Raw genomic sequence first — 24,041 nt, 5'->3', positions numbered from 1 at the left:
GTATCACCAGCAGGAGTGCTAATGTATCATACAACAGAAATGGTGCTATTCTTGTAAAACAAGTCTGTATTTTTAACATCAGTTGATATAAAAACAACAAAAAAAAAAAAACTTTTGGTGGAAAGTAAAGCTGCTCTGCGTGTCCTCCTTGCTGCCCTCCTGCAGTGTCTGCTGTCCGACCCCTCCCTTTTGCCCCCCACCTTTAAGGGTTTGGGGTCAAAGCTCAGCCCCGGGGGTTGGAGATGCACAAAGGGGAAGAAACCACAACTGAGCAAATCCCTCAAACAAAGCAGATCCGACCCTCTGCCCCCCTCCTTCCTCGTGTCCCATTTTGGGCACAGGTAAAGATAAGGTAAGGATGGATGCTGCAGAACTGAAGCGTTCACAGCCACAGGGCCCACGCATGGACTCCTTGTAATAGAGCAGCTCTGCCCTTAAACTTCATTAAAACACGACATCTGTAATTGCTGCTCTTCAGCAGCTTGCTCATTAGAAGGAAAGCCCCACTAGTTTAATTGTTTTTAACTATCTTCAAGAAAATTAGCCCACTGACCCCATGAGAGCTGCTGGCCCTCAGGTTTCACCGCAGCACTGCTGTTACGGGGCCAGCTTTTTGCACCAGCTGATAGCAGTCCTTCATTAAGAGGAAATTATGACTTGAAAGGATTAAAAAACCCCTTTAAAGAAATGCTGCTTTGGGGCCCTGGTCTCAGTTTTAAGTGCTGGCAGTGCTGCAGCCGAAGCACCTGAGGCTTTCCAGGGCTGGGAGCTGCAAGAAACGTTGGCAGAAGAAATTCATTAGAAAGGATTGGAGGATTAAGAAGGATTTTCCAAAATAAACGCCCTTTATAGGCTGAGTGCCACATGACCCGGAGGGCACCCCCAATTACCAGGGCTCTCCATGTCCCACAAGCTGTTTCCCTGCTCAGACAAGCAGCAGGAAGGGGGATCCCGCAGGCAGCCCCCCGAAGCTCTCCCCCCACTGGGTAAAGGCAGAACTGCTTTTAGGATGCAGCCCCAGGGAGCAGGAGAGCATCGGTTATCTGCAGCCAAAGCACCACAGCACAGGGCTGGGGTCCATCAGGAAGCTCTGCCACCACGTGCCATCCATGGGGGGGGGACACAGAGTCACCCCACGCTGAGGGCTGCAGGAAGCTCAGCCAGCAGGACGAGGAAGGGCAGAGCGTGTGACTCCCGCAGCTTCCTTACAGAAAACCCAACTCAGCAGTTAGAAGCTGATGGGGATTTACCAGCAGTGTCTGAGGAGCTCGTGATGAGATGGGGCCGCAGAGCTGAGGTCCGTCAACCCAACCCCTGCAGCCTGTGTGGGAACGGAGGTGCCTGGAGGGCCACTGCTGGCGAGGATTTCAGCCCTCATTCCCCCACATCGCCAGCAAGAGACAAGGGGTGCTCAGGCAAAAGGTGACGTGACGTCCATCACAACACTGAGCACTCCCTCTGGGACAAGGGGTGATTTCCACAGGACACAGACGCAGCAGCTCCTCGGTCTCCATGTAAAGACACACAGCCCTGCTTTAAGCAGCTCTGCTGGGAACACAGTCCACCCCTTAAAAAACAAAGGGCGTTTTTATTTCACACTTGCACAAAAGAAAGCATCCTTCATCAAAAAAAAAAAAACCACCAGAGCCACTTCCCCAGCAGCCTTTGGCCACTTTGTTTCCACATAACAGGTGGATGGAGAACAGCATAGGGTGTGCACAGAGGAAACATGGGAGGCTGCAGCGATGTGGTTCCAGAAAAACCACGAAGGGCAAAAGCAGAACGGAGTTCTCCAAGCCGCAAACACAGCAAGCAGACTGCAGAACTGCACTGCAGCATCGGGTTTGTTTGCTTTGCCATCCTTTGGGAACGATTGGCTCCAGCAAGGTGAGCCTTTGAAACACAAAACTCCCCCTCTATCTTCCACCGAATCAGTTCAGGTCTGCGCTCACTCGCAGCAGACATACATACAAAGCAGCACTGAGCTGCACCTTCCCTGGGTTCAACACCAGGGAACTCACAGCTGCTGAACGCTGCACACCCCGAGCAGCAGCTTCAGAGCCGTACATAAATCAGGGGTCAAAGCCACAGGGACCCTTCCCACACCAACAGCACCCCGCTTAATGAGGCTGTCCTCATTAAGACTGGTGTTTTTGGTATCGGGTCACTGGAAGCAGCCTCAGCTGCCAGCAAAGTAGAAAGCAGTGTGGTAGTTTCAATTCCCTTTCCTCCTACTAGTGCAAGTTACACAGGTGAAAGCCTGAACACCTTATCTGTGCATTCCTTCCTGGCAGAGAATTATCCCTTTTTATCAAGTTCTGCTCTGAAAGATGCCAGTGACAGGCTGCCAGCAGACAAAACTGAGATAAATCACACAGAACTAGTTAGTTTGCCCTGGAAGGAGCAGACAGCGCTAACCTTCAAAACTCAAATCTAAGCCTTTGAGATCCTCAGACCCAAAAGCACAGAGCTCAAGTCCCCAATTGCCCTACACAAAAAACCAGTTAAAGAACTCAAGAGGAAGGCAGGCCTCTCGCTCTGGAAGGGACCTGGTGGCTTGCACATGAACAGGGATGTCAGGGACAGGCCAGCAGTGCAGCCCAGCTGCAGGTGGCAAAGTGCAAAAGGGACCCAGAGCCTTCAAGTCTCTCCTAAAGTCACTCGCAGTCCTTCTGCTTCCATTCGAAAGTTCCTTTTCTACAGTGACACGTTTCATATTTCGCCAGGGAAATCATCTGCACCATCACCACCCCCAGAGCACAGCAGTGAGCTCAGGGTTTGCTCAGAGCCACGCCGTGCGTGGAGGGGGCCGGCAGAGGGGGTGGGTCAGCCGTGGAGTTGGTGCTGCAGTCGATGTAGTGGTACGTCTCCACGGAGCTCTGCGTCCTGCGGCCGATGTAGGAGAGCTTCACTGACGTCCTGAGGGAAGGGAGAGCAGCTTAGTGAGGACAGGACCACTGCAGATCCCTCCATTAAATGCAAACAATCAGCGGGCTTCGTGGTCATCTCATAAACACCCCCTCTAAAGCTGGGGATCTTCTCAGCTTTTCAGCAAACATACCCAAGAGTGCTCACTGCAGAGAGCAGTGGTGAGCAGAGCTGCTGAGTCCAACCCGGAACACAGCACCCATCACATAGAAGCTCCATTCAGAGCCATCTGGTGTCTTCTCTTCCTCTCTATCTTACATTTTACCTGCCTGTGCCATCTGGCCTGGATTAAAGCTGACACAGTGAACCAGGCTGGGGTGTTTGCCAAGCACAGTTTACTTTGTGTGCCCCAGACTTGCTGCGGCCCCAGTTCCATTTTGAGTCAGGAGCAGAGCTAAACCTACCTCATGAAGATGACTATATTATGCACCTTCACCTTGGGAAACGTGCAAAAGAAACTGGAAGAGATCAAAAGAGAGAAAGTGGTCAGCACAGGCTAAGCAGCCTAGCAGAAATGACTGCATTTCTTGGAATCTTCTGATGTTGTTCTACCTCTGGTGCTAACTCAACGTCCAAAACCCCATCACAACATCCTGACAAAGTGGCCTTTCAAGTCATTTCTAGCAAATGGTTGTTTTCCAGAAAGTTAGCAGAAAGCAAGTCATTTCCAGAGCAAGCAATAACTAAATCAGCTCAAAGCTACTATACACAAAGAACAGTAAATCCTTACTAGACATAGGAGAAAGGTCCTCCCATCTCTGCCTTCACTGTGAAATTCACCTATAAGACAAAAATACATTCACTTGCAGTTTGATTATTCACTTCAAAACACCCCTGTCAGACTATTTCCTGCATTACACTGCATTTCAGCTGCTGTGGAAAGAGCATAACCAGGAGACTATTTGCTAAGCAAAGCTTCAAGGCACGGATACAGTGCCCTCAAGTTAGCTTGAGATACCACACCAGTTCCACACTTGATTTAGTGATGCTTACAACACACATTGCAAGGACAATTAAAGACAAATACCAGCTTGTCACTTAGTGGCTGGATGCTGGAGATGTTGGTGATCTGCTGGCTGCCCACCACAGTGTTCATGTACTGCACCTGACTGGTCAGACTGTCCACTGTCACTGAGTAGAAGTTGGAGTTCCTGATCCGTAAAGTGGCCTGGAAGGACAGCAGGGTGACACAGGTAGCAATGACATTCCTGGCAGCTCAGCATGGGATTTATCCCCTCAAGAACAGGGATGCACAAAAACTTTACCGTGATGGCAAGAAGGACAACGGAGTTCTTCCTGTCGAACCAGACTTGAACCACCTTAATGCCACCATCATCCACCAGGACAGAGTGTGGAAAGAGGAAGAAAACCACCAGCCCTGAGATCAGAAGGCAGAGCAGCACCGACAGGAGGACATACAGCTTCCTGGAAGAGGCAGGAAATGGGTCACAGCCTTTGCCCTAACACAGCATCTGCAACTGCAAGACATCTTGTGTCCGAAACCCAAACTCGTCAGCAAAACCAAGCCTATTTGCTCTTCCCTGAAAGGGACACAGAAGTGCTGCTCTAACATTTTTCATATCAGAAATTGCTCAAAACAGCCACCCTTTACACAGTTCACTTTTTGGTAATGAGTAACCAAACAATCCTTCTTTCCCCCAAAGCATTCTCAGAATCTAGGGATGGTGCTGTTGGGAACGCAGTTTCTTTCTCAAAGCTTCCGTAAAGAGCACGAGAACAAAGCGTGCGAGTGGGATGACTGTTTCCACGTTCGCCCCTACGGTGGGACTTAACAGGAAATATTTAAAGTGAAAGTTTAAGTTGTATTTGTTGGCACACTTCAGTGAAAACAAGGCATGAGATGAAGGAAAGGCCGCAGACTGCATAAGGCTCTGAGCTGTGGCAGTGACAGAAGAGCACTGTCTGCTCTTTGCAGAGGTTTAATTATGCTCCTGTTATGCACTCACGTTCTCTGTGGACGGAGCCTTTGGTCGCTGTAGGGTATCAAAGCCACCAACTCATTTACCTGTTCTGGAAAGCAGAAGGAACACGGTGACCAACTCCACACAATCGCCAAACCTTTTAAGTCAGTAAGGAACGTTGCAGCATCGCACTTTTTGTGCTAAGGACAAAAGGAGCACTCACCCGTGGGAATGCAGCCAGTGCCTTGGCAAGTGGGGCAGGTGATGCTGTCCTGACCCGTGAATTCAACGTATGGAAATTTGGCAATGTCCTCATTGCGGTCTCGGCTGTCGAGTAAATCATCATCACCATCAGCAGCATCCTCAGCCTTCCTCCTCCTCCTGGAGGCAGCGCTGTTAGCTGAGAGGGAAAGCGCAGAGCCCATTGCAGCTGTGGAGGAAGAGCTGCACAGACAGCAGCAGAGACATCGGCCATTCAGTGTGTCTGGTGGCAGAGAAACCCCACCTCAAACCACAGGCAGGAGGGGAATAACCCCCCGGACAGTCCCCCTCCCATAAGCCATTACAGACCCTTCACACGCAGCCCCCCCCCCCCCCCCCCCCCCCACCTTCTCAGCCCTCTCCTATCTGAAAACCACCCACCCTCAGTCGCCCATCCCCCACCACAGGCGCCCCCCCCAGCACACTGCCAGGGGAATGCCCCACCCAGGAACAGCCCCACAGAGCCCCCCCAAACAGAGACAGCCCTACAGTGAGGACCTCAGACACCCTCAGAAACCCCACAGAGACACTCCCCGCCCCCCACCGTTTCCTGAGGAGCCAAACGTCCCTAAATGCCCCCCCCCCCCAAAAAAAGAAGAAAAAACCCACCCAAACCCAAAGCCCACCCACAAAGGCCCACCCACGGACAGCCCCCTCAAAGACAAACCCCCTTCACAAACACCCACGAAAAGCGCTGCTCCCCTCAAATGAGCCCAAAGAACCCCACCCAAAGACCCCTCAGGACTGCGATCCCCACCGTCCCCCCCCCCCCTCCCAGCCCAGTGCGACCCCCCGCACCCACTGCAGCCGAATCGCCTGAGGGCCGCGCAGCCGCCGTCGCTATGACGACGACGCGGGGCGGCGGTAGGCGGAGCCTCACTCTCGCCCCGCCCCTCCACTTCCGGCGCAGAACGGGAGGAAGAGGCGGAGTCATCAGGCCCCGCCCCCTCGCTGACGCTCCGCCCAATGCGCGTAGGGAGCGGGCACTGCGTCACCGCCCCACCCACTGGACAGTGGGCGGGGCCTGAGGAGGGCACCGCCCCCACTGCGACGAAACGCAGCGCCCCGCCCGGGTGCGCCGCTCCCTCAGCGCGCATGCGCCGCACAGAGTTAGGGCGGTGCGCACGGCCCCGCCTTTTGGGTGGGGCTGAGGGTGTGTCCCGCACTGCGCATGCGCCGCAGCCACGCGGGGGGTCCCGCACGCGGGAGGGGGCGGGGCGTGTCCTGAGGACGGGCGTCCATGTGCGCATGCGCATTGCGCAGCAGACGCGGCTCTCCTCGCGCATACGTACGCGGTGCGCAGAGCGCTGGGGCGGAGTACGCATGCGCGGGGGAGAACGGGCTTGGGGGGCGCTGATATATGGGTGCCGTCGGGATGGATGCTCCCAACCAGTACGTAGGACCGCATCCCAGTACGGAACCATCACCAGTATGGGAGCTTCATCTCAGTATGGAGCCTCTGTGCTGCAGTAAGGGGGCGCCCATCCCAGTATGGACCCTTCGTGCACCAGTATGGGGGCGCCCATCCCAGTATGGACCCTTCGTGCACCAGTATGGGGGCGCCCATCTCAGTGTGAGCCCCCACACTGCTGTGGGATCGCCGGTCCCACTGTGAGGCAATGCAAAAGCACGAGCGCTTGTGCAAAACACTCAATGCTGTGCGCAGTCGTGCGAGGCTGTGCGTGCTCATGCAAGGCCGTGCGTCCTCGTGCAAGGTCGTGCATATGCTTGTGCTGGACTGTGCGTGCTCGTGCGATGCTCTGGGAGTGCTGCAGGGCCGTGCAAGCCCTGCACGCTCTGTCCTGCGCTGCAGGCTCGCTAGGTGTCGCCTCACCCAGCTCAGAGCAGCCCCTACAGCGCTGCATGCACAGATGTGCGCCCTCTGCTATCCCCTCAATCCAGGCTTCCCTGCCCGGAGCTCAGAGCTGACGCTCCCACCGCGGGGATTTACTGCGGAGGGTTTGGAGGGGAAAAGCGCCGCTGCAGGCAAATTACCCCCAAACGCTTCATGTAAGGGGGAGATCGCCTCTCGCTGATTGAATTGTTGGCTTCGTAGGGTTTCTCATGGTACTGCAGAAATTCACACTTCCCAACTGTCCCTTCCTTCTCCTGCAGTGTCCCTTAGGGTTTATTTCCACACTGATGGGGGGTGCTGATCCGTCTGCATCCATTTATTGGGATTTCAGGGGCTCTGCACTCTGGATGCACAGATAAAAGGGGAAAAATCCAACCTTCCCCCCAGCCCCCCTTCCCCAATTACAAATGGGTGCAGAGGAGCATTTGGTCCCCCTCCCCCCAACCCCCGCATCTCTGAGACAGAAGCAGAAAAAGAAATGGACGTGTGGGGTCAGCCGATGCTCACATAACCCCGCAGAGCCTCCCGTGTGACCTCCCGTGTTTTTTGCTGCCCCAACAAACGTGAGGGCTCAATGGAAAACCAAATTCCTTCCCTTCATTATCACTCAAACCATAAAAAATCAAATGTATGACAAGAAAATGTTTGCAACGACGCTGCGTTGCCTGTGGGAGCTTAATGGGTTATTTGTTCTCTTCCTCCTGAGAGCAAAACGTCGGCACGAGGGAGGCTCCCTGCCTGCGGTCTGCACTAATTGCTCCCCTAATTGGATGCGTTGCTCATCTCCCATCACCCTCAAGTGAATAGAGGATGGGTGGGCTCTGCACGGGGCATTCTGGGGAGGGGATGGGGAGAGGGAAACCTTCACTGAGCCGCTAAGGGTGGGCTGAAGGGTGAGCTCAGCCCTGTAGCAGACAACAGAGAATCCACACGGGCGGAAAGTAGCTGCACCCAAAGCTACGGGTGAGAAACCCCAATGTGAGGTCCTATACAGGGGGTGCCACACTCTGTGAAGCCATTTTAGGGGGCAGGTGTCCTGGTTTAATCCCTTTTGTTCCAGTTTTAAAGGTATTTTCCATTCAAAGCCAGTCTGGGTGTAGGGGACAAGTCTATCCCAATAGCATGAGAGCCATCCCCATCCTTGTCTCTACCTCTATCTCAGTCCCCATCCACATCACCATCCCTAACCCATCCCCATCCCTATCCCCATCCCCACCCCATCTCTATCCTTATCTCTATCCCTATCTACATCCCTATCCATTTCCCTTTCCCCATCCCTATCACCATCCCCCTCTGTCTCCTTTGCCGCAGCACTCTCCTCATTCCCCGAAAAACTTCTATATGACCCAATTGTCTCTAATGAACACTCATTTCTTCCCAGAATTTTTTTTTCCCACTGATTGGTCTCATTAAATCAATTTGAAAACATTCAGCAAAACACTTTCCCCGCACAAATTAAAGCTGCTGAACTCGGTGAGCGCGGCTGCAGGGCGGTGATTGCTGTCTGCTGTGACGCCCGCGCTTGGGTTCATTTTCTCTGGGGATTTTGGGTTTAGGGGACATTTGATAAACCCTGGGACATCATGAAGTGACTTTCTCGAAGCCTTTCTCGTTGCTTTATAAAATGTTGCTGGACGGGTTTTGGAGGATGGAAAGGGAGAAGCTGACAAATACCCGGAGGTTTTCAGAGCAGGGCTGTAAGGTGCCCAGAACACTGAGAGGTTTGGGTTGGGGTTGCAGTGTGAGCTGAAATGGCTCAGCTCAAATCCCTGTGCTCCGGGTTTGACTTGCATCAATAAAAAGGGGATTTGGGGTGGCTGAGATCAGTACTTATGATGACCTGACTGCTTGCACTGTCCCAGATACCTCCAGGACCTGCAGGGCAGCCACACCCCACCTGCAGGTCCCTGACCCCCAAACATGTGAGGGCATTGCACGGGCTCAGCTCACGTGCAGGATCTGGAGCCCCAGCCATGATGGGGGTGAGCGAAGAGTCCAAGCAGACTGGAGGCTGCAAACAGCCCCAACTGCTGGGAGCCCACACTGATCCTTGTGCATGGAGTTGTGCTTGGGCACTTGCAGATGTTTCTGTCTCTGGTCTGGAGGAAGGGGATGAATCAGCTCTCCTTCTGCCCTTAATCTGATCTAGGCATCAGAAAAATCCATGAACACTCCAAGAGATGCAATCAGGGAGAGGAACTGCAGTCTGCAGCGGCAGCTCTTCTGGGTGTAGTCCCAAAAATGGGAGAGGATGGAGACCAGCTCTGCAGATGCTGCAGGCGTATAAATGAAATGAATTTCATTTGCCAGGTGATGAATGCAGCTCTTGCTCCCAGTACACAGCGGATTGTTACTTAGAACTCCAGAAGGGAAGCAGCCTCTGAGCCACTGCCAGCTCTGTAGACAGGGCCATGTGACACCTGAGCTTCCAGAAGCCACCAGAGCAAAGGTGAAACACTGCGGGGACACCTGGATGTCCTCAAGAGCTCTTATAACAGCGAGATGGTTTGCCCAGGACTTCTGGGAGGGCACTGTTGTACTGGTGGAGTTTGCTCAGTCCGGTAAGCAGCTAGGAGGGAAGGCCAGGAGGAAGCAAAACTGCATGCCCCACTGCACTTCCTAGAGTGTCTGTGTCCCCAAAATGCCAGGCAGCAGCACCCCAAAAGCTCAAAGCAGAAGCAGCAGCAGCTGCCCAGAAGCCCCTGGCAGAGCATAGGGCACCCCACAAGGCTCAGGCGGGGAGCAGCACAGGCAGAAGCTGGGTCGAAAGCGGGGGGGTGCCGCGCTGCCGCCTTCTGGGGTCCCCGGGCCGGGCAGCCACGTGCAATCTCCCGCCAGCCCACACCACGCCCATAGTGGGCGGGGCTTACTACAATTCTCACCTTATATGGTAACGGTAGGCGGTGTCCGGGCGGGTTCACCCCTTCGGGGGCGTGGCCGAGGAGGTGCCGCGTTGTCATTGGTGGGCCGGGGAGGGGGCGTGACCGGAGAGGGGGCGTGGCCGAGGGAGGGGGCGGGACGCGGAGCCGGCGGTTCCCGTCAAAAGGCGGCTCCGGGGCGGAGGGGGAGGGAGGGGTGGCGGCGCTGGGAGTGCAGGTAACGGGCTGTGGGGGCTGGGGAGGGGGGCTCTGGGCTCAGTGTGTGGTGGGAGACAGCCTCGTATCAGTGTCAGATTGTGGGGGAGGAGGTCGCAGTTCTGGTGGTTGCCGGGGGGCTTCTATGGGGACTCTTCGGTGTAGAGGGGGATCCCCTACCGTTCCACGTGGTCACGGAGGTATGGAGTTCACCCCATGGCACTCTTACAGCCTGGGGGTTCTGCACTGGCTGTGTGTTGCCTCGCTGTCTCCCTGCTCTTGCTTTGGGGGTGATCTGTCCCCCTGAAACACTGTGCCCCCCTGCCCAGTTTTGGGTCCCCTATGGGCCCCCTTTACCTCCTCACTGTGAGCCCTACCCCACTTTCTTCCAAGGGGGTGCTGAGGATTCCCCTCTTTCCCAGTGGGAATATTCCATGCCAGCATAATGCACCTTCCCCAGCTTCACATCTCTCTGCTCTGAGTGTCCCTGCTGTGTGCTGTCACTCCACTCCCTATGTCCTGTCCTCATGTCCCCTTCCCTCTGGGTGCCTGTTTGGTGTTTTAGAGCTTTCAGCCTCTTTTCACATCAGCATGCTGCTCTCTGACTCAGCTCAGAGCCTGATTAATGATCAGCCTTAAAGAGCACCTTCAATTTAATTGCCTAATTGGGTGTTTTTTGCTGTCTTGGGTTATTTTTTGGAGGGATAGGGGGAGACCACCTCTGCCAGGTGGGATCCTAAGCACAGTAAGCACTGGGCTGTAGTTCCCCAGTGACTTTTTGGCTGCCCATGTCCACGTCGGATGTGACAGCTGTGACGCTTCAAGATCCCAGCGCAAGGAAAAGGAAAGCACTGGGGATTTACGTGAGGAAGGGGGGGGGGGATTTTCCCTACAACGAGTAGGGCCAGGGCACCTGAAAGAGCTGGGGGGGGGGGTGGGAAGGAGCAGCTGCTGTAGGGCACCTGGAAGAGGGGCAGGGGGTGGGGGCTGCTGTAGGGCGTCTGAAGGGACCTAGAGGGAGGGGTGGTCCCTGTAGGGCACCCAAAGGGACCTGGGTGGGGGGAGGGGGGGGGGGGCTACAGAGAAGCTGAGCTTCTCCTTCCTCTTCTCCACCCCTCTTTGAGCCCGGAGCTGCTTGGGGCACTCAGCAGAATTTCCCCAGAAGCCGCTCTCTGCCAGCAGCCACCCCGCGGTGCGCTGCCTCCCACGCCGGGCACTGACTCATCTTCCTCCCAGAGCTCAGCGATGCCGGGATGGGGCGGCTGTGTGGTCGGGGCCGGAGCCCACCGCTGCCTCCTCTGCGTTTAACCCATCTGCTGTGCTGGGGGGGGGGGGGGCGCTGAGGCTGTCGCTGCTCCTCAAACCTCTCCTTGCACTTGGATCATTGGGTTTGTAGCTGCTTGTGGATGGGTTCTGTGAAGGTGCCCGGCGTAGGGTGAGAACCACATGTGGTTCGGTGGGTCCCGTCGGGGTTCTGCTGCTTATCAGGTGCAGGTGTCTGTCTGATGTGCAGCAAATTGGGTGTAAGATCCCACCCAGCATCAAAGGCACAAAGCACAGAAATGGGTTTATCATTAGTCAAGAACTCGTTAGCTTCCCCCTGGTGTTCTCCTCCCGAATCCTGCTATCCTGAAGGCAAAACAAGTGGATGATCCGACCTCTTAATGTGTAACTCTGGGAAGTGCCCCCTCCCTGAGCACACCTCCAACCCCAGAGAATAATGTTTAACCCACGGAGCTGAAGGGAACCCATCCGGCCCAGACTTCCTGTGGCTTTCAAAGGGGGAAACGCTGAGATGTCACTGGGAGAGACATAGAGGTGGTGGTAAACAGCTCTGCCTGCACCGTCGGGGGGGGGGAGAGGAGGGCTGGGGGCTGTCACTGAGTGCTGCCCCTCCCTGGGTTGGGTGGGCACTGCCAGAGGGGCTCTCCTGAAGGGCTTTGCATTGGAGGGGTGAATCTCAGTTTCTATGTGGGTCTGTATGCTGCCTTTCCCTACGGGAGGAGGATGCAGGGATAAGGGAAAGCAGCATCTCGGTGTAACAGCACTGTGCTGCTGGAAGCAAAGCTGCCTCTTTGGGCAGCAGGTGGAAGTCGTTGCAAACCATTGCTCCTTTCTGACCCGAAAGAATGCTTTGGGGGACCGGAGTGGTCTCGTGTGGCAGCTCCTCTGTGAGCATCCCCACAGCTCTGTGGCTGCTGTGATGTGGCAGCGAAATGTGCTCTCCTGCTGCTGTTGTGCAGTGCCCCGTGGTTAGAGGGGAGGTGGTAACACGAATTTAGAGCAGATTTGCAAGGTTAAAATATAACACCCCAGCGAGAGAAAGGCAAGAAGAACTTCTGCAAATAGACCCCGAGCCATTAGAGGGAGAGCTGCAGCTCAGCTGTGTTAGGCTGCAGCTGTGCAGTGTCCCTTTAATTGGGGCTCTGTATGAAGTTGTGTGCCCCACTGCAGGGGGGGCACCAAAGCACCACATAGAAAGGAAAAGTAGTATTATTTTTTGTTTTAAAGAAGCCATAGGTCTTGTTTATAGGGACACTGGCCAAATAGAGCACCCCAACGCTGGGTGATGGTTGAAGGGGGTTAATGGGTGTGGGCATCGTGGGCTGTGTGATGCAGGTGTGAGAGCCCAGGGCAGGCCCTGCCTGCCAGCAGTGCTTCCCCTCCTGCTCAGCCCTTGCTGTGCTGAGGGCTGTGGGGCTGGGAGGGGAAAGGAGTGTTGGAGCAGGGCATGAGGGGTGTAAATGACAAGGGGAGCAAAGGTCTGCGAGATAAGGGAAGGCAGTGACTCCACAGGCTTTAATGTAGGGCTTCAGTGACCTGAAGGAGAAAGATGCTGTGGCCAAAGAGTGGGTTCTGTATGGCCGGGAATGCTCAGCATGGCCTCACCCGAAGGATTGAGGCAGTGGGGTGAGCACCAGCGCAGCTCCGGTGTGCGTCTGCCCTCCCTGTGAGCTGAATCAGTCTGTAAAACACGGCTTCCTTACCTGTGGTTAAACCCTCTCGCGCATGGAAGCGACTTTTGTCTGCTGATAATTGGAAATGGGGTGTAGGAGTGATTACAAAAGCAATACCCAGAACTTCTATCTGCGCATCTCAAAGCGGTTCCTTCGTTGCCAGGAACGCCCGCTGGGAGCTCTGCCGACCCGACCTGTCTGCGGTCCTCCAACAGTCGGACGCAGGGAGTGCCTCCAGTCTGGTGGGTTCCGTTCACGGGGGACTTCTGGTTGAGTGAGATGTGGTTGAAAGAGCTGTTCTGGATGCTCCTATTCCTTATTCCTGAGAAGTGCGTGCGTTTTCCTGGTGCTGTGCTGCGCCCCGTCCTGCTCGGTGCCTTTTGCTTTCTCAGCCCATGGCCACGGCACACCAACACAGCGGCACACCAACACAGCGGCACACCAACACAGCGGCACACCAACACAGCGGCACACCAACACAACGGCACACCACCACCTCCTGCCTGATCAGTGTTCCCACTGCACCGCCTCCCGCCTGGGCAGGAAGAGATGGGTGATGGGTGTGGAGCTGTGGCTGCGCCCTATGGTGCAGGGATGCACCGTGGATGGGGCATTGGGGGCATCGCATCGAGGCTGGCGAAGGCTCCTCTGCCTTCCCCTGCGGTGGGGACATGGATAGTGCTGACTTGGAAGGTTTCTTATGGATAAACACGCACAGCCTCATGAATACGCCCGTTTAACAGAACGCAGATAAGATACAAGCAGGATCTATATTTAGACTTGCTTAGTTTTGCAGAACACGTTGCTGTGTCCTTGGTTGGGGCTGCGTGTGTTGGTTCACCTTTGGGAGTGAGGGTGGGCAGAATGCTGGGCGCTGTGCAGCGCTCACCCCCCGCTGTTCCGTGGCTCCGGGATCTTTGAGGACCCTTCCAACCCAACCATCGCACGGTCCTATGATTTGATAGCTCTGGGTTATGCCTTATGGGAAGGCGGTGTTAAATAGTTCTGGATGCTGAGCTTCAGTCCCCATGGAGCTGTTTCCATCTGGAGTAGAGCAGCAGCTGTGGCACACGGCTGCCCTCAACCCTGGGATCTGAGTGCAGAGCATTCCCCTGTCTGTAAGGGTCTCCAGTTGTGCCCTGGTGTGCTCGGAGGGGGGGCAGTGGCTTTCTGAGCATCTCCGCATCGCTCCGATGTTTGGGTACTGCTGTGGTCTGCTCAGTGCTGGACAGAGGGAGGAAGCGGTTTCTGTGCTCCCGTTGGGTGGCTTCAGCCTTCTGCTGCCTCCCCACGCTGTCCTGACGGCGCTCTGCTGGGGGGAGGATGGGAAAATGGGGTGGTGGGGCTGCCTGCTCTTCAAATAGCAACTATATCTACAGGCAGGGAACCCTCTGTCTGCACCAGAACTGCTGCAGGAGACCCCTTATCCCGTTTCGTTTTGCTTCGTGTGGATTTCAAACCAGTGGAGCACATTGTGGCAAAACCTGACTGCAATCACTGCTGTGCCATCTGCACGCAGAGCCCCTGCAGGGACGATGGGCTGAGGCAGTGCCTGTGCCCGTGGGTGATGTGAACCTGCCCATACCTGGCAGTGTGGGGATGATGTCTGGTGGACTCTCTGCTCTCATGCAGTTTACCAGCTCTAATAACCCACGTACCTGCTCGGAGCGCTCTGTTTGAGGGCAAGGCGAACTGAAATTGGCCGACGTGGGGGTAATGGGATCATTGCAGCTCATCTCTGGGAAGGAGAAATCTGCGGGTAATTCTGCTGTTCTGCGTAGAGGGGAACAATTTTCACCCCGCTCACCCACTCACTTCCTTGAGCAGCAGTCGAGCTGCTGGAGAAGGAACTGGCAGTGGAGGGCAGGGCACGGCTGTCACGTGCTGCGCCCAGCGCCGCGTTCGCCCGGACAGGCAGGAGAGGCAGAGCCCCACGAGCAGCACCTCGCAGCCACACTGCAGGTATGGGGCCACCCAGCACAGGGAGCTGCAGGAGCTCCGTGCATGGGGGTCTGCTCCCTCCCTTGGGGCTGGGGGGGGGGTCTGCTCCCTCCCTTGGGGCTGGGGGGGGGGGTCTGCTCCCTCCCTTGGGGCTGGGGGGGTCTGCTTCCTCCCTTGGGGGGGTCTGCAGCAGCAGGTTGCAATTTGGGCGAGTGCTATTGGGAGGAATAGCAGCCCGTGCTGATGTTCAGCGGTCACTTTGCGTTGTCTTCTCTCTTTGGTGAGAAGTGCTCTTTCTTTTGTCTGCCGGTTTTGCTGCTTGCTCTGATTTTTTTTTGTTTCCTTCTGGCTTGAAGCTGTGGCTGTTGGGTTTCTGATTGTCCTCAGTGTGGCTGATAGAGATCTGCTGAGAAAACGCCGCTCTGTGCGTGGGGTTTGTTGGGCTGGATAGAGAGAAGGAGGGGTGTGCAGGCTGGGATCCAGCTTGGGTGGCTTACAGTTGCCCTCAGGTCAGCCCATGAGTACGAAGTGGATGAGGTGCTCCAACGGGCTGAGCCCCCGGTGATGGGTTGATGGTGGGTGGGTGATCTCAGTGGTCTTTTCCAGCCTGGATGGTTCTGTGGTGCTTGGAGTCTGTGCAGGGCAGAGATCGGTCCTGAAGGACTGGGGAGGGCTGGAGAGTTTTGCCCTGGAGATGATTTGCAGTCTGTCCTACCCATGCAAATAGCACTGACTGCGGGATGGCCTCGGGGGCGACGTGGGTCAGTCCTCTGCTCTCCTAAACAGAAACATCCCACTGAGATGCACCAGCTGTGCATCTTCAGCCCAGGCCTGCCCTGACTCCACGTCCCGTCTTACCCTACGGCTGCTGTGACCAGTGAGGATTTTGCTTCTGTTACTCATTATTTGGGGAGCTGGAACTTTCCTGCAGCAGTAAGACTTGTGGCGGCCCTCCCTGCCTGCTGCAGGGTCACGTTCATGGGGAGTGTGCTCAGTGGTGACTCTGTGTCTGTTTTACACCATGGGGGAAGCCCGGAGGGTTTGTCTGTGCCTTGCAAGGAGGGCTGGTTGAGGTTTGTGCTTCCGAGGAGCTGATGGAGGTGATGAATCCCATCAGTCAGCTTCTCCAAACGTGGCTATCTCTGCGTCGCTCCTTCCCTGCCCTGGGAAAAATCAATGTCTCAAACAGCTTAAAACGCGGCTGGGTGGGAAGTCTGTGATCACAGTAAAGCTGGATGAGCCAAGATTGATGCAAAGAGCTTTTCTCGTACAAATGGGCTTTGCTTGCCACAGGGTAGGTGCACGAGCACGGCTGGGCGTTGTAGGCACCCCGCGCTGAGCTCTGACCGTTGCAGCAGGAGTTGGCCAAAGCTGCGAGCTCTCTGCTTCTGGGAGTGGCTTCAGATGTCGTCCACTATCTGCCGGAATCTTAATAAATGAGTTTATTATTTCAAAGGCCACCGGAGTGGGTCGGCAGCCTCTGAAGGGCGCTATCTTTGCTTTGTGACTTTGTGAATGCTGAGACCTTGGAGTTCTGGACCCTTCCTGCAGAGCTCTGAGTTGGCGCTCAGCAAAGAGGAGCTGCTCTCCTGAGCCTTTGATTCCGAGCTGAATGTGTTTGTTTCGAGCAGTTGGAGGCATGGCTGTGTTGCAACACCTGACCTCCTTCCCTTGGGGCTGCCGCTGCTCCGCAATGGGAGCCCTCCCAGCCCTGAGCCCCCCGGAGCAGCACCTCCTGGTCCTTATGTGTGCCAGGAGGTGAAGGCTCCACTGCTGCTCTTCAGCTGATCTCACAGATCCGGGTGATGCCTTCGGCAGATGTTATTTCTGTGCCTATTTGTTTGCTGATGCTTTTCCTCCACCTCTAGCAGAAAGAAAAAAAAAACAAAAAAAAACAAACCAAATCAACTCAACAACAGCAAAAATACCCTCCGAGCTTCATGTTAACCGTGCTCCCCGTGCAGAGTTTCCTTCGGGGTCTCTGGGGTGTTGCGTATTCTCAGTATGACTTTTTTCCTCCCTCTGGACGAGGACAGCAATTTGCATTCTTCACCAGAACCTGTTTGCATGCCTTTCGAAATGGGGGAAGAGCCCTTTGCTGCATTCCCCGCGTGCAGGGACAGCTCCTGTCTGTCTGCCTGTCCGTCCTTCCTGGATTCCTGCGCTCTGAGAGCCAGGATTCCTTGTCTGCTCGTGCTGTGGAAACGGGGATTGGGAAATGAAGGTGTGGATGAAGGGCGCAATCGGTTTGGATTGAGGGGAATGGGTGACCCGGGATCTGGGAAGGTTCAGGTGGTGCTGCTGGGGTGGCGATGGCTGCTGCTGTGGTTTCCTTGGCACAAAGCGCTCCCTCAGCCCTGTCCTCGCTGTGCCCTGCAGTGATGTGATGTGGTGCAGCACAGCAGCAGCGATATCAGCTCAGAGATCGCACTGACGCTGCTCGGAGGCAGAGTTTCCATTGGAAAACATGAGCTTGGGGAAATCGCTCCTGGAGATAAGGGTGGAAATGGGGGAGAAGAAAACAGCAATTTTCTGCTTCTCCTGCCTGTCAGAATTGCAGGGCACGGCGAGGCCCTCACTGTGAGGGTGAGGAGAGGCGGGCGCTGCTGGCAGCACATGGATGGCTCGGGGTCACAGCACCTCGGTGCCAAAGGCTGCGCGGTGCAGCTGTGTGGGTGGGTTTGTGGATGCAGCCCTGTCCTGCTGCAGCACTTTGTGCTCTCATAGCTCTTCAAACCGCTGCGTTCCCACCCGGGGGCTCCGGCAGTGCCCAGCAGAGGTGAAACCATAGGGGAGGATGGGGATAAAGCGCTGGGGCTGCTTGGAGGGGGGGCTGTGCCTGCAGACGTGTTTGCTCCAGAATGGGTATGAAAAGCAAACAAAGCGCTGTGGCACCGCAGCCCGAGGTGCCTTCAGAGCTCCTCTGAGTTTGCTCTGATGCCTCTGAGCAGCTTCCCGTGCACAGCTTCGCTCCGTGGCACCCGAACGCCGCAGAACCTCCGCGGTCGGGGCTCAGGCTGAGCGTGGCTGCTTCCACAGCCCGTGCTGTGCCAGGAGAGCCGGGGGAGAAGATAACGGAGCAGGGCTGCCTCTGTTCTGAACTTTGTCCCTTTTTTCCCCTGAGCTCACGGATTCTCAGGGCCGGGGCGATGCCGGCTGTCGCTGCTCCCTGAGCAGCCCTCGCGGTCCGTCGCACGGCTGGGATTGGGCTCTTCCACCGAATCCGGGCGGAGCGCTTTGCGGGCTGCGCTGAGTCAGAAGGGAAGTTGGACGGCGCTGAATCCTTCCTGCGAAGCGCCGCTCCCTCTGAGCGCACGGCTGGGAGGTCCCGCGTGGCTCCTCCGGATCCGCTCCGACCTCAGCCGCAAAAGGCCGAGAAATGGGGTTTCTGCGGTGCGCTGAGCGCCGTGCAGCGGGGAGGCGTTGGTAGCAGCCGCTCGGCCGGCGGGGAGGCGTGAATCTGCCACGGGTGTTCGCTCCGGGGAGCGGTTCGGGCACCGCGGGGCGTTCGGAGGCAGATGTAAGCGTGCGCGGACCAAAGCCTTCGCTCTCACCCAGCAGCTGCGGTGCTGGGGACCATCTCTGCCCTGCAGGTTTTGGGGTGCCCGCGGACACGGAGGTGCTGGGGCTCTGCTAGGGGCGAAAGCTGCCACCTGAAGCAGCGTTATATGGACTGCAGCCTCCCTGCGTGCTCAGAGCTGTGAGCTGGCGCTGCTGCTGGGCACACCTGGGGTGAAACCAACCTGTTTTTCAGCTCCAACACGTGACTTTTTTTTGTCATCTGTCTCAGGCGAGCCAAGAAAGCAGTGTCTCAGCTGCCAGGCTGGGTGCAGGAGGGGGGCTGCGTGCAGGCAGGGCTGGAGCAGCGCAGTGCTGAGTTCGGGGAGCTCAGAGCTTTGTGGATTTCCTCCTGGGAGGTCAGGAGGGCTCTGGTTCTGTTCTGGATGCACCATAATTGGGCTGGGGCACCATCAGGGCGCTGTTGGCCTGCAGCTGTACCGGAGCTGTAAATCACTGTAAGTGCAGCGCTACAAAAGCCCACGTTATTTCGGAGGTGATCCTGTTTGCCACCTCACAGCAGCCTTCTGTCCTTAAACAAACTGCAAACCTGTGCAGCAGATTGCCTTTGCTCCCGGCTTCCCATTGCGTGGACCCGATGTCGTTTCTCTCACCCGAGCATCCTGGTCTGTCAGGGGCTGCCGTTGCTTCTCGTTGGTGATTAACATCCTCCCACAGCTCTGCTCGGGAAGTGAGGCATCCTGCAGCTCACCGCCACGGTGCTCTCCCTGCTCCGATCAGTGCTGAGCTGTTTTGTGGGTCGTAAGGAAGGATACAAAACTATGAGAGAGCATCCAGAGGAGGGATATGAAAATGGGAAAGGGTCTGGGGGGGCAAAGAGTGTGAGCGGCAGCTGAGGTCCCTTGGTTTGTTCAGCCCAGAGGAGAGGAGGCTGAGGAGAGCCCCCCCTCCGCCCCCCATGGCAGCCCTACAGCTCTGCCCATGGTGCACGGCCCCCCATGGCCTGCAGCCCCTCCCGGGGGGGAGGGGGGGGGGGGGCAGTGCTGATCTCTTCTCCCTGGGAACAAAGCGGCCCCGTTTGATCTGTGCCCGCTGTTGGTGCTGTCTGTTGGCAGACTTTCACCCTTCCCTCTGCTCATTGTTTCCCTGTCTGTGGTGGTTGGAGCTGCTGCAAATGCTGTCCCATTCCCTCCCTTCCCCCTCCCCTCCCCTCCATCCCCTCAGGTCGAGGTGTTCTTCCTGCTGCATTTCTCTGAAGTTTGGTGCTGAAAAAGGAAAAGGGCTCAGCCGGGGCTGGGAGAGGCGCCTCCTGTTTTCCTCTTCCCCTTAGAAGTGCTCACCTCCTGTCCCTTCCCACGAAGGGAAATGGGAACACTTTGCCCCATTCCTGGAATCAGCCCCATTGTAGCAGAGCCCTGCTGGGGGGGAGGAAGGTGGGGGGGGGGGGGGAGGGTGAGCTGTCTGCCTTGTGTAGAAAACAAAAACCCAAACTAACCCCAAAATGTGGAGCCCGGTGCTGCAGGACCCTACTTTTGGTTTGGGGCCGCTCAGACCTGCGGAGCAATTGGTGTCTGGTACCTGGCTGAAATGGGAGGCGTGGGGCTGGGAATGGCATTTACTGGAGGGCTATTTGTGGCCTTTCTGGGGACGGGGAGCCAAAGCTGCCCAGGAAACTCAAATTCATAAAGGCAGCCGATGTGTCTGAGGGCTCAAATGTGTGCGGAGCTCTTGGTGCCGCTCGGTGTGAAGTCAGTGCTGAATCATTGCTCCAAGTTCTCTTTGAACTCGAAGCCAATGGGATCCATGCTTTGCTGAATGCCCTTCCTGTCTAAAAACCTTTTTTGTTTTGGACTTCCTTTAACCCAAGAAATGCTTCTGGGCTCTGGATCTCCAAATGGATCAACACGGCGGATAGGAAACCCTAAAATGGAACAGCTCCTTCAGCCTGCACTGAAGATCTGAGCAGCTTCAGGTCTCAGCGCTCCTTGGAAGTCCCTGATCCTTGTGGGTCCCTTCCAACTTGGCTTATTCCGATCCTGTGGTTCTCCCGTGGCTGAGGAGGGGCACCGGGACTCGGCTGGTGCAGACAGAGGGCTCCAAGTGAAGGGAAGAGCCCCAGGTCGGGAGATGCTTTGCTGCATCCTTCCCTCTGTGCTTCAATCCCATTCCTGTGCCCCACTGCTGCAGCACCAGAACTCAGCCGTGCCGGTGCTCACCTCACACCCAACCGCTGGGGTGGGGACGGAGGGTCTGTGGGCGCTCTGGTGATGCTGTAACCCGTTGCTCCTCTGTCATTACCCCTTATCAGCAGCCGAGGGCCTGGTGGGGTGTGCCAGGTTTCCTCATCCGGGTTGGCAGACGGTGCAGGGAGCTGCCTCTGTCTGCGGGCTCTTGCAGCAAGTTGTGTGCTCATGGCTGGGCTGAGGGCAGAACCTCAGAGCAAGGTGGACTGCAAAACAAACCTCTGTCTGCCCTCACGCCCACCAGTAGTGCCACAAAGCCATAATACAGATGCGGGGAGGGGGAAAGGAATAGGAACTCCGCTAGCTTTGCCACGTGCAAAGCTCTGCTCATCTCCCCCTTGGGAAAGCAACCACCCCTCCCCGAAGAGCTGCGATGGTGTGCGTGGGCAGGAGGCGTCAGTGCATCCACCCGTGTGCAGTGCGTGGGGCTGCACCCACAGAGTGGTGCTGAGCTCCGTGTGTGCACGTGGAGGCTGCGCTCGTCCTCCCAGGAGGCTGTCAGTCAGCTGCCCAATAAATCTCGTGGAAAGCAGTGGAGCAACGGGGCTCCCCGGAGCCGCAGAAGGAAATGATTTAATTGCCTCTTTAATAGAGAAAGGGGTTGCCTGCGTGCCGCGACTGGATGCTTTGAATAGGCTGATTTGTACTGGGAAAGCTTCTTGGGATGCAAGTGCATTGCCAGAGGCTCTGGAGAGGCTCACGGAGCATGGCTTTGTTTTGACGTGTCACAGAGGTGTTAATTGAGCGTGAGAGCCAGGAAAATAGTGAAGCCTCCCTGAGAGTGAATGGGTCCCTCCGAGGCTCAGCGGAGCCTTCAGCAGCACTCAGAGCAGCGCTGGGCTGAGGATTTATGGAGGTTTCAGAAGCCATCCTGCCCCTTCCAGCCGGAGCGGGGAAAGCTTTTGTTTTCCTTGGCAAAGAAACGAACCCAGCGATGCAAAACAAAGATGCTGAGAACTTGACAAATGCTTTCGTGGCATCGCTGTGGTTTATTTTCTGCATCCTGGAGTTGTTTAAGGATGTCGGTCTCCAAACGCTGCAGACTTGAAACCCTCTGTGCTGAGATGGCCCCTCTGCTGTCCGGGGAGGGCTCAGCTCTTCCCAAGGGGTCTTTGTTCCCCCCAAAGCCGGAGCCTTCCCGGCACATAGGGAAGCTCCTCACCCTCGGCTGGACAAATTCCTGCTCTCTCTTTTAGGTGTAAATGTGTTCAGTGTGAGATGGGAGGGGTCCGACCCCACCACGTGCAGCCCACGGGCTCCCATTCCCATCCAACCATTGCAATCTCCTGCTTTCCCCCACGTTCGGGACTGCTGCCTTCAGCACGCCGCATTTCACATGCGTGCAAAGCCACGGACCATTGCTGTAAAGGTTTTTCTGTCCTGGGCTTTCGCATTAGATGTATTTCTGGCTCTGTGCAGTGATTGAGTGTGGGGCAGCCGAAGCCGCGGCCGCTGAGCTGTGTCCCTCAGTGGGGTCCGTGCTTTGGCCTTTGCTTTGCAGCTGATGCACAAACGTGCTGTCAGAAGGCAGCGTTTCAGCGTTGTGGTGCTGGGAAGGAAAGCTGCTGCTGTGTGCACGACCCGGGCTGTCGGTGGGCGCAGTCCTTCTCCAGAGCCTTTTTCCCCTCTGCCAGGGCTGGTGGAGCCGTGAGTGTGGGTTTTGCAAGGGCGGGTTGGTTGGCAGGAGAAAAAGGAAAATGACAAAGCATGAGAAACTACTACAGCAAAATGCTGCCGGGTCGTTACAGAGGGGGCTCAGAAGGAGCTGTGATAACACTGAACCCAAAGGAGGGTCCTTTGCTTTTAGACTTTTGTTCTTCCTAACAGCCAGCCCTACAAACGCCACCCAGACTGCACCCAGGGGGCCGGGCTCACAAACACAGATTAATTACATCGGCTGTAATTCACACCTCCGGCTGCTTTTAAGGAGGGGGAAGAGGAGCAGACGCTGTGTGTGCTTCGCAGCAGCTCCTGCGCTCGGGTGCAGCCCCGGCAGAGGTCCCAGCTCTGATCTGTGCCTTCACACGGTTTCCTTCCAGCTGGGTTATATCTGGGAGCACTGAACCCCTCCTGAAGTGCCCTCCTGTTCGTGCAGGCGTTCAGCTCCCCGATCCCTCTCAGCCTTCCTGCTGCTGTCTCTGAGCACAGCTGGGGTTCGCAGTGCACCCCGCTCAGCACGGAGCCGTGCAGTGGAAGGACCGCGTCGCGTTGGTTGCGCGCAGGTGAGACGTCGGTGCTGCAGTGACTCAGCCCTGGGCTGAGAACAGGGAGCGGTGGGGCGGGCAGCCCCCGGTCAGCCTTGCCACATCCTCCCTGCCCGTCTGTGGGATCCATCCCTGCCCCGTCCCAGACAGGGGATCTATTGCAGCCGCGTCCCAAATAACTCATTGCTGAGGAGGAGGCTGGCGTGGAGCCGCGAGCTGCAGCGCTCGGCCGGCTGCTGCTCCTCTCCCCGCCCGCTATCTCCGGCAGCTGAGCTTTTCGCACGTGTTCTGACCTCGGCTGTGCGCTGCTTCTTCCCCCAGGTGTCAGCTGGCTGCATCCCAGGGGAGAGCGCCACCGAGTGCGGCCCCCCCGCGGCTCTTCGAGCTGCAGAGCTGTGCACACAGCAGCAAAAAGCCGCGTCAGAAACGTGGCAGCTCCCGACTGCTGAGCATCGGGAAGGAGGAGGGGGTGAAACCTTCGGCGCGGAGGTTCGGGGCTTTGCCGGGGCAGAACCTGCAGTCGTTTTGCTGTAACGGGCTGCAAAACGAGATTGACCTTTCAGGTGCCCGGGCTTGGAAGAAGTCAGCGCTTTTACAGCAAATGGTTTTGCTCCTTCCAGGAGGCGAAGGCTGAACGTCCCGTCTGCTGAATGAACGACCTTTCACGGGGGCGGAGGGAAACTCCTGCGTGCGCTCCGCCCCAGCAGCCCGACGTCATTTCCATGATGGGGCTGAGTAACGTTTTCCAAGAAGCCCGAGGTGGCAGTTCGGAGCTGCATCCCATGGGGAGCTGCCCGGCAGCGGCGCATTGCTCCCTCCCGAGCGCTGCTGACCTCACTGCTGCGCGCTCTCCTTTAACTGAGAGCGGGAGGTGGACCGCTGCGGCGGTGACTTTGTGCCATCAGTGCCTCTTTTCCCCATCCTGGAGGCGTCAGCAGCCCCGTGCGTGGCTCTGGGGGGGGGACACGGCAGGGTGAGGAGCGGCACCGAGCGCTGGGGAAGTATTACGGGATGCCTCAGGATGTGTCGTGGTGCCTTCATCGCCGTGCGCTCTGTGTTTGTGCCGGTGATGAGGAGCACCCAACCCCCCTCCCTGCTTTAAGGCAGCAGAACTTCAGGGGGGCAAAGCGTCTTCAG

At 56.6% G+C, this 24,041-nt stretch overlaps 3 protein-coding genes across 18 annotated transcripts in view; 2 read left to right on the top strand and 1 right to left on the bottom strand.

Moving 5' to 3' along the window:
• COL2A1 (collagen type II alpha 1 chain) overlaps nt 1-129 on the top strand; it is a gene marked incomplete in the record, with an annotated part of 2,938 nt that extends 2,809 nt beyond the window's left edge. The window contains 1 exon segment of the mRNA NM_204426.2: nt 1-129.
• A 1,405-nt stretch (nt 130-1,534) lies between these two features.
• On the bottom strand, nt 1,535-6,060 carry TMEM106C (transmembrane protein 106C). 5 transcript variants are annotated; one of them, XM_046905012.1, is made up of 8 exons: nt 5,910-6,060; nt 5,074-5,250; nt 4,896-4,959; nt 4,194-4,353; nt 3,956-4,096; nt 3,659-3,708; nt 3,333-3,386; nt 1,535-2,919 (listed from the first exon to the last, which is right to left on the bottom strand). In XM_046905012.1, the coding sequence occupies exons 1-8, from the start codon at nt 6,043-6,045 to the stop codon at nt 2,772-2,774; spliced, it is 930 nt and encodes a 309-aa protein (XP_046760968.1). In that variant the 5' UTR covers nt 6,046-6,060; the 3' UTR covers nt 1,535-2,771. The 5 variants fall into 5 exon arrangements, with proteins under 5 accessions (XP_046760968.1, XP_040510800.1, XP_015128097.1 ...); XM_040654866.2 differs by having other exon boundaries at nt 5,074-5,334; nt 5,910-5,971; XM_015272611.4 differs by having other exon boundaries at nt 5,074-5,294; nt 5,910-5,971.
• Nucleotides 6,061-10,029: 3,969 nt separating this feature from the next.
• Nucleotides 10,030-24,041, top strand: part of VDR (vitamin D (1,25- dihydroxyvitamin D3) receptor) — a 29,848-nt gene continuing 15,836 nt past the window's right edge. For 2 of the 12 annotated variants that reach the window (XM_046904956.1, NM_205098.2), the window contains exons 1-2: nt 10,030-10,062; nt 13,161-13,239. The gene's annotated coding sequence lies outside the window, so the exon portion shown is untranslated. Of the gene's footprint in view, nt 10,063-12,808; nt 12,951-13,160; nt 13,240-14,376; nt 18,459-22,739; nt 23,878-24,041 lie in introns of those variants that run through there. The other 10 variants (XM_046904953.1, XM_046904952.1, XM_046904951.1 and 7 more) reach the window with 10 other exon arrangements.

This window comes from Gallus gallus, chromosome 34, assembly GCF_016699485.2.
Source record: "Gallus gallus isolate bGalGal1 chromosome 34, bGalGal1.mat.broiler.GRCg7b, whole genome shotgun sequence".
NCBI classification, from domain to species: domain Eukaryota; kingdom Metazoa; phylum Chordata; class Aves; order Galliformes; family Phasianidae; genus Gallus; species Gallus gallus.
The sequence above is the reverse complement of the archived record's forward strand: the minus strand, read 5'-3'. Positions and strand labels throughout refer to the sequence as shown.